The following is a 12,485-nucleotide window of genomic DNA, read 5'->3' as shown; positions in this document are numbered from 1 at the left end:
TCCCAATGCTCCAACTTAGGAGACATCAGGTAGCTGGGAGGGAAAATAAACATACTTTTTACCAAATCCACTGAGTTATTGCATATGGCTTAATTTGGTTACCACCCGGGATCGCCTGCGATCTGGCGCTTGCGCACCTCACTTTTCAACCAACCAAACGATCTCCGTTGTTTCCTTATGAGTGTTACAAATTCGTTGAAAACTTAACATACTTTGTTCAGGGTACAATGATCGGAATAATGAGATCATTTGATTTCTGAATATGTGTACGTTTGTTCATCCGTACGTCCGTCCTTCCGTCCATCCATTTGTGCATGCTTTCGATAACATTAGAAAAGTATTTATTTATGTGGCAAGATTCTCGATACTTTGACGAGGTTGGTATTGTATATGGGCGGATTCGGATCACTGTTCCACCCACAAAACGTAGTTATCTCGAAAAAATATAATCTCATTTAACGATTAACCTACAAAAACTATATATAACATAGTGGTTTGCAAGTGCAATGGCAAGACTAGTGAATTTGGTTTTGAAAAGTGGGCGCGGTTCACTTCTCTACTAGGTTTAATGAGCTTATATCATAAGGTATTACTGCAATGTTAACCAAACTGGCATTGCAATTAACCCATACTAGGAAATGTACCAAACTGTGTAATAATCACGTTTTTATTTGAAAAGGTAAATTTTCATATTGATTTTTTCTAAAATTGTATACTAGGACTGATCCAACCAAACAGCATATATCGAACATAAGGAACGCCTTACTTATGATGTATGCGATTTCGCAACTAAATTAACAAAATTCATCACCATCACACTTTTCCTTCGCTCAATGTACTAAGGATACTAATTTTTATCAATCCGCTTGATTAAAGAAGATATTTATGTTATTAAGTAAGTGATCTTTATGAAGCTAACGCTTCTAAAACAAAGTTAGACTGAAAAAAAGTTTTTCGGACGTCTCGAAATATTAGGCACGCCTATATTTCTTAAAAAAATTGAGATTATCTGATCTTCGGTCACTCCCTAATTTAAAGCTTCCTTATTTAAATCAATAATAAAATTGATATACTGTGCCGGCGGTACTTCTCTAAATATTTTTTTTTTTTTTTTGTATTCAAAGGGTAATTGCCTTTATGTATTTTCCGCTTCAAAGCATCTCTAATTCAACAGTGAGTCAGAGAGCATTTTCTACAAAGTATAGTATTAACATTTGTGTTGTTGTAACGGCATTAAATATTCCCGTAATTATATAAGTTTTGGAAAAAGCTCGAGAACCGGTTGTAGTGTGAACATAAAAAGGTATTTATAATGTTACATCCACAAACCAACACTCTTCCTCTCTATCCACTTCACTCAGTAATCAAAATTTTTGAGTTAACTACCCGCTGCACGTGAATATATGGCAAAGATCAACTTCAGTCAAGTATTTTATCTTTCTGCAAAATCACATATTTTTCCTGAAATATTTGTTGCCTGTTTTATTATCCACATTTTAATTATATCACATTACAATTAGACCCTAAAATTGTGTCCCAAAATAAGACACACATTTCTTTCCTTGTTCTTGTCGCATTTATTCCTTGCATTTTTGCTCGCAAGCTTCCTGTGTGGTGAAACGATTGTCATTGCCGCCGCAGCCGCCATAAATGTAGCTCAAACAATTGTTGTTGGTGGCATCGAATGTCCACGAGGGCATATAAGCGGCACACTTGATCAGTCCAGTGCCATCGGCCGAGTGCTCCTGACCACAGATGGCTGTAGGAATATCACGAAAGTTAAATTTGAGTGGTTAACACCGTCTGATTCCCTCTCCAGTTGTGCGTCAACCGAGAGTACACTTACGATCCTTAAGCGCCAGCGCGCAGCCGATCACTGCGAACACTGCCAAAATTACTGCGAAGAATTTCATTTTGATTATTTACTTTTGTAGGTGTCTTAAGCACAATTTAATTCGTCAACTTTAAACTTGTTGCCTTCAAGCTTCACTTCGAACTGAATTTATATCGTTAATGTGCGACCCTTGAAGTACTCGACACTAACATTGTATGCTCTGACATTATCTGCTCTCTATAAATTTGTTTGTTTATATGTAAATATATTTGTTTGCACTTGTACTAAAGTTTTTGGGTGTGTTCATGTGAAATTTTAAGTCAATATGCCAATGCGTGTGTGAGTGTGTATTTAAACGTAATTATTAAAATACTCACTTATAAGCGATGTAAATACAATTAAGATTTTATTGTTGCTTTTTCGCAATGACAAAACTTATTAGCTGATTTCACGTATATACCGGCATACACATACATACCCTACATACATGTATTGGTGGTCATATGAAATCAAATGTTTGGGTTATTTCGCACGGAATAAACTCTACATACTTATTTACAAATACTATATATTATATATGTAGGTACATACACATACTAATACAAAAATGCTAAATTTTTTTTTGAAGCAATTATTCCGTATTATTGTTGTGCTTATGGTAGGCGAAAAAATAGTAATTCGGCAAAAGTTTACTCTTCGCCCAGAAAAACCCGGCGCACGAGTGTACGTCACTGATTTTTAGCTAATATTGATACATTCTATATATTTAAGCATACATATCTACGCTAGAGTTAGAACTATTAGAAGGCATCGTCCGACGAAGCTCGAATTGGCACCTTTCCGTTTGATTCTTCCTCGGCTTGTTTGCCGAGGCGTGTTATTGGCGGATTTATTTGCTTGGTAGCGTTTAAAACTTTATATAAAGATCTAGTTAGGTCTCTGATAGATATGGTACATGCATAAAATCTTTACGAAGCGCCTATCCACAATGCCAGCTCTGTTTTAAACCCATTAATATAATTTAGTAATCTAAAAAATCATTTGCGATGGACAGGCATTGGAAGGCCCTAATTACTACTTGGTAGTCGCTTTGTGCCAGGTCCGGACTATAAGTTGGATGCAAAAGAACCATCCAATCGAAAATGCCAGAGCTTCTGGCGAGTCCCTATCGGTAAACGGCCGTTGTCCTGATGTAACACAATTCCTCTTCTATTGGCGAAAGCTGGCCGCTTCTAGACGACTGCTTCTTTCAGACTTTCCAATTGTTGACAGTACATATAGTTGATGATTCCTTGCCAATGCCACCAAGCACATAGCAAAATCTTCCATGTGGGAATTGGGAATTGGGAATTGGGTCCATGAGGTTTTTTTGCGTTAACTCGTGCGGCACCATACATTGAGACTCTTTTTGTATCCAGCCTAATTTAAATAGTTTCAAACAGTTTTTTGTTCAACGTTTGGCTCCTGGGCAATCGAAGCATTGCTTACATCAACTCGATAATTTTAATAATTTTAGCGATATTTGTAACAATTGGCCATGGAGAGCGTCACCAAAATTACCGGAACGAAATCTACAAAGCCGAAATTGTGCATGATTGGTTGATAAAGTATCAGGATAACTTTTTCAATCAATCGTAATAATCGAAGAAAAACTGTAAAATATGGCGTATTTTCATTTTGCTGGTGTTCATCTTTGACGCTCAAAAATTGCAACATCTTATCTTTCTAACGCCCAATCGCATTTACAAAAACCATCTACTACAAAATTAATGGATTTTTTTTGTTACTTATCTTAATATATTTGCTATTAGAGGCACTCTTATGGCTCATATCTTTAGCAGTACGCATATAATCTATTCGGTGCTCTCTTTTGCTAAAGTTCCTGACAGATAGAGCGATAATGATAGAATATTTAAGTTAGAATTACTGATATATATACAAAATACATAACCTAGAACTATACCGACTAAACTTAGTAATTTGTGCTATATAGTTTGTCCATATCTTTACATAAGTTTTAGTTTATCCAAAGCTACTTTTAAGAGATTAAAGTTTTGCTTAAGATTGTTGTTTGTTTCGTTGACATCAAAGTTTTGGCGCACTTCTTTAATAGATTGCTTTTGTTAATGCTTTTATAGCATGCTATTCGATCTTATTTTATGATAATTGGTTGGTATTTATATGAAAATATTGTGTTTTAATTCTTAAATTGGCTATAAAGCTATGTATATACATACAACCAAGTGTTCCAAATACTGTTGCTTTCGATCGTCATAGATAAAATGTTTATATAAAAGTTTATTATTATATATTATTCATCTATACAATTTGAATGATCTTTTAAGATCCTTCTCACGACAGTCGGGTCTACGTAACCCGGAACGGACCCGAATTTTTATTTGGCCAAGGACTGTCAACTCGGCAGCATTCTTCATAATTATTTCAGGAATGTTTTTGCCGCTACAACAACAACAACCTTTTAGGAACCCAACCTTTTCCAGCTAATAGTTTTCACACGCTGATAACCTGAGAGTTAACAGCTGTCAGATTTTGTTCACAATTTCATAGCTTGATAATTTTGATTTTTCGCTGGTCCTCCGTGCTTTCTCTCTTTTTGAACAAATTTTCCTTAGAATTGCTATCAATCTGATACTTCGCAGTTAGATTCGACTTTTGTCAGTTAATACTTGTAAATCGGTATTAATTCTTGCTTATATAATTCAATGTTTACTTATTTATTTAATAAGTTATATTTTCACACCAATTTCACACGTTTCACAAAATTTTAACAACAATATTTTTGTAAATCAACGGCATATAATACTAAATACATATTTCGCAAAATTGCTTTTCAGCGGCTTTAAGCTGCAACAGCTGGTTGTTCATCAGCGGGAATTACAGGTGCTGGCTCAGCATCATCGCTGGTATTCTCTGTAGTCGAGCTCTCTTCATCTGATAATTCATCATGCTTATACAAGCATACACTTTCGCAAGCCGCTTTGCTCTCGAAATTGTTCGAATTGCCGTCACAACCGCCATAAACGAACTTCTCACAACGACGATTATTCAAATTGAAGGCAAAACGAGGGAAAATACCAAAGCAGCGACCGATTTCCTTAGGCTGGTAGCATACATCGGGAACTAAAGGATAGCAGCATATTAGAAATAAATTTCAGAATTCACTCATTATTAGTACTACGCACCATAATCGTTGGTAGCATCCTCTGCTGTGACTGTGGTTGGTACATCATGGGCTACGGACTTTGTTGTCGAAGGCTCCACCGCGGCCGCTTGCAGTGCGGCAATGAAGCAGGCGACCAAGCACAGATTTAGCACGAATTTCATACTGTGTTCGAATTTGTTGTATGTTTTTGTTTGGGATTTGAAAATATTATTTAAAATCTTATTTTGTTCCTCTCGCCTTGCTGTTCACGCTTGAGATTCTAATGGCACAATGATGCCACCGAGCACCTTCGAGGCGTTTTAAGTACTGCCACGTCGAGCGTTGTCTGGCTGAGCGCGTCTGGCGTCACAGACACCGCCACCTTCAAAACTTCCGATTAGTGCGCGTACCCTTTCGCTGCTGAATATTGTTATTATTTTTGTCTTTTCTTTTTTTTTTATCCATAATTTTTTTCCCATCCCCCACACAAACAGTATGCAAATGCTTCGCAATTACGCTGATAACCACGTTCGCCGTATTCAGCAACTGTTGGCACGACGCGGCAATTGACGCGAAGCAGCGCCAAGTGCTGTCATCGGTGATACGCGCAAGCTCATTAGTAGTTGTGGCGGGTACTCGCGCTGCGACGCGCGGTTAGCATAAGCGAGTTGCGAGCAGGTGTGCTGCGGGTGGCATTAGCTGTCGCTTAACGAGCTCGCAACACCGGCGAATTTACCAGACTCAGTTGCGCGTACTCGCCTACGCGGCAAAACACGCAAGCAAAAAATGCGCTAGGAAGCTCTACTTCATTCAGCTTGGAAGCTATAAACATATTGTAGCAACCGGCTTAATGGCAGCGTTTACGTTTTAGTCGAACGCGGCAACGAAACTTATCAATGTCAACGACTGTCGGTGATTGGCTTTCAACGTTCGGCAATCACTTTTAATGTGCGGGTGTTTTCAATCTGTCGGCGTTCTACTACAAGTCGTTTTTGTATGCTGCGGCTGTAGCCTTCCTATAACACTTAAATCGTCAATATGTTCTTCTAAAGTGTACAATTATAAATTTTAAATGCGTTCGCACAAATAATATGCTAATTTAATTAATAAAATGCTAATGTCTGTTTTATGTTCTATATTTGCGCACACACAATGAGTCAGTGTAAACATACATTGCCTTAAATGCGGTTACTGGGATTTTTCTTCTCAAACGGCTAATTATAATTCCGCGTGTAATTTCATCTTATGATGCGCGCTCAAAGCCGCAACCGCATTTTTGAATTCAGTTTAGTTTATTCAATCAATCGAGTACTGAGTATAAATAATGTGTAATAAAAATAAAACACTCGATTTTTTTTTCATTTGAAATGATAAAGTGAAAATGTAATTGACGTTAAACAATAGATTTATAACCTAAAAGCTTCATTGTTCTCGTAACATATTATGTCATACATATATCACAGGCGTGTAATACTTTTCATCTCAACGGTTGTAATGCCTAAAAATAATCGAGACCGATATAAATTTATCATAATAATTAATAAAAAACTAGACGCGAAACTAAGTCGCGAAACTTGTTTGTACAGTCGTGCGTTCGTCCATCTGTGCAAGTGGCAATTCATTAAACTGCGATCGCTCGCTGAAGCTTGATATATTATTTAAATAAAACTCTTAAATGCAAAGGTTATGTTCATTCATGAGTGGAATCAGGATATTGTCAGGCCCACAAAGCGCTATTGTGTAAATTTTTTAAATTAAATTTGAAAAGTGAGCATGAGTTGCCTTTAGTAAATTTAATATGCTTGTCTCATGGACTATTAGAGATAACGCAGCAATTTATATATAATATTATATAATTGCATCTTTTGTTAGGATATGAAAATTAGTAAAGTCTGGTAATATATATTATATGATAAACCATTAAAAGTGCAGTAATACACTGAATAATGAATGGTTGATATTATATAATGGTCTTTCATTCATCATCAATTCAAATGTATGCTATTTTTAAACACCACCTTTTATTCCAAACAAGATATGGCTATCCCTTTTTTTTTGCGGTAGACATATGAAAAATAAGTGGAAAAATATATGGATCATAATTTCAGTAATGCAGGCAACTCAACTATTCAGATTAAGCGCCATAAATTTTTATATACATACTCTCTTAATTTACTTACCAGCCAGCCTGGTACGTTAGCAGTACGAGCTTGTTGAATTTAAAAAGTGCTAGTTTTGTTCGGGAAAAACCTTAAAGGGCACACCTAGTGTAAGGCGAGTTTTGAGAATTAAAAACAAAACTATTCTATCAATGGCTTTAAAACCTTAATGGATATTTACACACATTTTAGGTATACACAGTAACAGTTTCGAAGAAAAAAATTGAATATTTTTTGAGTTATAGGCGATCTCACACGATGCTAAAAAACTACTACTGGAAGATATTTTCGGTACAATGACCTACGGTCGAAAAGAATCAAAAATTGATAAAACGGTGCCGTTTTTTTCAAGTACTTCCATCAAAAATCCAATAGATTAGTATTTGAATAGCAAATCTTTGACTCCATACTTTAATACTACATAGTGGAGACAACCACTGCCTACATTTAGGCGCATTGGCTTAATTGCGTATCGGTATATATATAAATATATACAGTGAAGGAGATTAATTGGGGAGGAGATCGGGAACCGTTTCCCAGGGCTCGGAATTCTCACGGGATGCGGTGATCTGCAACAATTTTTTGCACATTTTTTTTCAGCAGTTCACTACAATTGTAGAATGATGAATTACTAAAATTTAATATATATATAATGTAATAGCATATTTAAAATTATGCCCCTACAGACTTTTCTGCATGAATATCAATTAAAAAAGATTTTTTTTTCATTCATCATTGTTTCTCTTGGATGCTTTATTAAATCATTATCAAGTTATCATATATGTAAACGAGCACATAGGTAGGTAGGGCCACCTATGTCCTGCCACCATGGGCTTGATTAGCGCTGTGGGCGCCATTTTGATGCACTATCGTAAACCCTTATTGTCTTGCTATTCCGTTTCATCGATCCGCTCAAACCATTTCTCATTGAAATTATTTATATCCGTTATGCTTTTAGTAGACAACCATTCAAGGTTTCGTACACGATGAATTCCAAGTACCTATATTGTATCGGATTTGTTATAAAGCTGGGCATTCGCAGAGAAAGTGGAAGACCATTTCCGTATTAGCTTCTTACTTGCAGCTACGACAACTATTGTTATAATGCAGGCCCATTTTTAGCGCATGCTCTCCACAAGGCCAGTGCCCGTTATAGTAAGTCTGTCCTTTTCTGAAACTGGATAGTCGTCCTTTTTTCTATTTCTGTCTTATTTCTGTCATATTTGGTCCATCTCTGCTTTATTATCCTGCAGCTTGCTGTCGTATTCCATCTGTTTTGCGCGATTCGCTCAAAATGAATCTTCCTCGGATTCCCAGGGTTTCTTTCTATGACTCTCTACATCTATATTTTATTTTACATATTTTGTTCTGAACAAGTCATGTTGGAAGTTCTGAACACTATTTTAACTTTAATTAAGCTCGATTTCAGTTGTCATAATTATGAAAAACACCTCATTAAAATACAAGTTAATGAAAAATAGTGGCAACAACCAATGAGACATATTTTTCATCTATCATTTCTTCAATTTATTCGTATTAGAACATAGAATATTTCAAAACTTCTCAGCTAATGCTTGGTACAAAAAAATCTCAAAATAGTATTCAACACTGTACAATATCGACCACTTCATAATTTAATAGCGTAGGCACCCACATGAGAACATTCTCCAACTCCATATTCAAATCTACTTTGCCTGTGCTGCGATGGGTGTTTTCTTTGCGTTTGTATTTGTTGGAATCGCAACTGGTTTGGGGTTCTTGGGCACTGCGTCTGGTGCTACGGCTGGTACAGCTGCTGGTGCTGGTGCTGGCGCTTTAGCGTTGCCAGGTGCTGCACTGTTCGTTGTTGTTTTCGCTATCACACAAGCATCTTCGCAAGTCTTCAAAAATCCAAATTTGTTATCATTGCCACGACAGCCACCGAACTTGAAGAGTTCACAGGCATTAGTTTGCGAATTATAGTAGTAACGATCGAGATTCATGCGACACGGACCGGGCTCCTTCGGCTGCTGACATTTCGGATCTTCGAAAATAGACATTTTTTTTTCATTTTTAAACTTATTTCCACTTATTTTCTTTACTCACCTTGCACACGCGCTTGCCCACCACCTGCTGGTCCACTGACCACTGCCTGCTTTTGTGCCGTTTGTTTTTGTTGCGGAGCGCTTGACACGGCGCTAATCACCGCGATAAGCAGCAGCAGTACACGTAAACACCGCTGAAAATGTAGAGCCATTCTGTTGTAGTGTCAATATTGAAATGAGCTCAGCGTTTCATGGAAATCGTTTAGTCGCTCAGCCATTGAGCTGTTGAGATTAGCATCATGACATTTGTGGCATGCAGGCGTTAATTAAAAAGATTAAAAACAGAATTGTTGAAAAATAGTCATGTTTATTTTTGTGTGCACGCGCTCATGGTCTCTCTGTTTCGTATTAAATTGCATACAGTTGCGTGCAAAATTATAGTGTTGGTGAAACTTTTTTCGTTATTGAAGAAAGCTTGGTTTATTTCTTATTTACGGGAGATACCAGATTGACTGGACATGCTCATGGAAGATCTTGAATTTCTCGGGCAAACTAGTCATTTTTTGATGATCTGAGTTGTGTATTCATATGGTGGTAGCTTTTTTGTTGTGGTTAAGCATACCTGACTTTCTTCAGAACAAATCAATAGGACAACTTTGTATACCCGAAAATATATTCTACCACTAAATGGCATAAAATTTTTGAACAAAATATGGGCATTTGATTATATTTTTATACCCTGAAATTTATAAAAAGGAAACGTCAGAGACCCTTTAATGTATATATTTAAATAATCAGCGTGACGAGTTAATTCGATTTAGCCATGTCCGTCTGATTGTCTGTCTGTCTGTATATACGCTATCAAGTCCCTAATTTTTTGAGATATCGATCTAATATTTTGCATGCGCCCTTTTTTTACCAAAAAGCTGCTCATTTGTCGGAAGGACTGATAACGGACCACTATATAGCATATAGCTGCCATACAAACTGAACGTTCGGAATAAAGTGCTTGTATGAAAAGCTTCAGTACGAGATATCTTCTCGAAAGTCAGCATGAGTTGTTACCCAATGCAATGGTGTAATCTCCTAAGAAACTGTTCAGATCGGACCACTATAGTATATAGCTGCCACGCAAACTGACCGCTCAAAGTTCTGGTAAATAAGCGTTTGTATTTGTGTAAAGTATTATAGCTTCGGTGCAACCGAAGTTAACGCTTTTTCGTGTTTTATTTTACTATATCTCTAAACAATCCATTTAAATTTGTAAACTACCATAATTTCTTCGGCTTCGCTCAATTTCGGTAGGAAGCACGAATTTCGTTCAGAACTGTGATTTGCGAATATTCATCTAAAAGTAGCCGGTTTCATACCCTTTATTCAACGTTTTTAACCTCTTTTCAGTGTCGATACTATGATAATAAGCAAAAATAGATAACTGTGAGGCGGAGGAACTTTCAGTTACAATTAAGATCTCGTATTTGGAGATACTTTCTTATAGTTGTCTAAGAACCTATTTTTCACAGTACAAAGCGATAAAAAATATTACTTTTTACTACTCATATCTATAACTCTACATCTCTTACGATTACTTTGTTTTATATTTTTTTTAGTTTAGATAAGAGATTTGCGCCACACTATCAATCGGTACTAATATTTTGCTTAACACTGTAATTTTGAATACACAATTTTTCACTTAAGCAACATATTCTCTTTAGTTGAGGCATTTGAAAAAAAAACAACAACAACACAACCTTAACATGACAGCATATAAACGCTACAAACAATATTTTTTTTACTAAATAAGCTTATGGAAATAGGAAAATGTGTGCAGAATGGCATTATTATGCCAATATGCCGAAAAAAGCGACACTCGTGTAAGAGCACAAATAAACTTTTTTTGTTTTCATTTTTTGCTATTTGTTATTGTGCTATTTACCTATTTTAGTCATGCTTTTTTGTTCATTTGTTTTTTTTTTTTTGTTTAATTTTTTTTTTTTGTGTTTGTTCGCAGGTGATATTTTCGTCAAAAATATTTAAAATTGAGCTATTGATTTAATGCTAAGCCTTTACATATATGCTCGCTAAGCGCTTTAAGGTCACTAAGTGGCAATTACTATGAACTGAAAACTAAATTATGTATTAGTCAAAACAAATAACTATTGCAAAAAAAGCAAAAAATATCATAATAACTAAATTGAATAAGCAGTATTTGATAAATTGGATTGATTTAAGTGAGTGGCGCTGTTAATTTGATTTGTGAGCTTGCTGTATATGTAAAAGAATTTTTTTAAAACCAAATTTCATGTTATACAATGTAACCATTTCACACTGGCGGAAATGCACGGGCTGCTGTTAATTTGGCGAAATCAGAAGCCTATCTTTTACTAGGCAAACGAAAATCAAAGTCAAAACTTAGGGCTATGACACAAGCCTTTTGATGATCCACGATTATTTTTCCATTAGCAATACATCACTCAAGTAAAAAAATATGATGTGTTATTTGTTTATTACACTCATATCAATTATTTTTGTTCAAATACCAATAAAGCTTATGTAAAATTATTGACACTTTATCAGCTTGTGGCCAAGCAACATGCATACTACATATGTACAAGTATATACCAGATATTTGTGTGAATGAGTCCACAATTCAACAGTCATTGCTATTAACCTAGACCCATAAGCAGCACTGAATCTGATTAATTAGTTGCCTATCTGAAATAATTTATATGTTATAATTCAAATAATTCAAGTACACTATTTTATTACAACAAAAACAAGCAGAAAATCAACAAAATGCGTCTAGTTTATTTACTAAATGAAAAATGAGCTTATGACGGACTAAACTGTGTAATGCTAATTAAACTATGATTCCATTGTAAGACAGAGAATTCAGTGTATGCAATCCCTGCAAGAAAATGCCACCATTATGCATCAAAATATGCCATGCAAAACGCAATTGCATTTACAATATTATTTACAATTATATATAAGAAAATAAATTATAGAAGAAAAAGATTCATTAAACTTTGCTAAACATACTCCATACAATATGGAGTGTCTATGTGGAAGCAGATAATTAAATTTCTTTGAATAAACCTCTCCATTACAAGCCTTTAGTAAATCGTCTACTTTCGCGCTCAAATTTCGTCGACTTTTTGGCAATAGATTTTAGCTTGAAAACCTTGAAACCTAAAAAAGTTTTTTTACTTGTTTCTAACTCCAAAATCGTGCCAAAACTTAAAAAACATCCCAACACACATTAATAATAATTTAAGTTAACATGCTTTCGCTCAAATATTTAT

General features: G+C 35.5%; 3 protein-coding genes and 1 long non-coding RNA gene across 4 annotated transcripts; all 4 read right to left on the bottom strand.

Moving 5' to 3' along the window:
* Nucleotides 1-1,455: 1,455 nt before the first annotated feature.
* On the bottom strand, nucleotides 1,456-2,017 carry LOC106620023 (male accessory gland serine protease inhibitor). Its single transcript, XM_014238398.3, has 2 exons — nucleotides 1,847-2,017; nucleotides 1,456-1,759 (listed from the first exon to the last, which is right to left on the bottom strand). The coding sequence occupies exons 1-2, from the start codon at nucleotides 1,911-1,913 to the stop codon at nucleotides 1,578-1,580; spliced, it is 249 nt and encodes an 82-aa protein (XP_014093873.1). The 5' UTR covers nucleotides 1,914-2,017; the 3' UTR covers nucleotides 1,456-1,577.
* Nucleotides 2,018-4,538: 2,521 nt separating this feature from the next.
* Nucleotides 4,539-5,304, bottom strand: LOC106620024 (uncharacterized). The gene is made up of 2 exons (XM_014238399.3): nucleotides 5,038-5,304; nucleotides 4,539-4,975 (listed from the first exon to the last, which is right to left on the bottom strand). Exons 1-2 carry the CDS (start codon nucleotides 5,177-5,179, stop codon nucleotides 4,695-4,697), a joined length of 423 nt encoding a protein of 140 aa, XP_014093874.3. The 5' UTR covers nucleotides 5,180-5,304; the 3' UTR covers nucleotides 4,539-4,694.
* Nucleotides 5,305-8,657: 3,353 nt separating this feature from the next.
* Nucleotides 8,658-9,433, bottom strand: LOC106620021 (papilin). Its single transcript, XM_014238396.3, has 2 exons — nucleotides 9,242-9,433; nucleotides 8,658-9,179 (listed from the first exon to the last, which is right to left on the bottom strand). The coding sequence occupies exons 1-2, from the start codon at nucleotides 9,390-9,392 to the stop codon at nucleotides 8,842-8,844; spliced, it is 489 nt and encodes a 162-aa protein (XP_014093871.2). The 5' UTR covers nucleotides 9,393-9,433; the 3' UTR covers nucleotides 8,658-8,841.
* Nucleotides 9,434-11,592: 2,159 nt separating this feature from the next.
* Nucleotides 11,593-12,076, bottom strand: LOC118680186 (uncharacterized). The gene is made up of 2 exons (XR_004975685.2): nucleotides 11,950-12,076; nucleotides 11,593-11,895 (listed from the first exon to the last, which is right to left on the bottom strand). It is a non-coding gene; the product is annotated as an uncharacterized lncRNA (long non-coding RNA).
* Nucleotides 12,077-12,485: the final 409 nt, after the last annotated feature.

This window comes from Bactrocera oleae, chromosome 3 (genome assembly GCF_042242935.1).
Source record: "Bactrocera oleae isolate idBacOlea1 chromosome 3, idBacOlea1, whole genome shotgun sequence".
Taxonomy (NCBI): domain Eukaryota; kingdom Metazoa; phylum Arthropoda; class Insecta; order Diptera; family Tephritidae; genus Bactrocera; species Bactrocera oleae.
The sequence above is the reverse complement of the archived record's forward strand: the minus strand, read 5'-3'. Positions and strand labels throughout refer to the sequence as shown.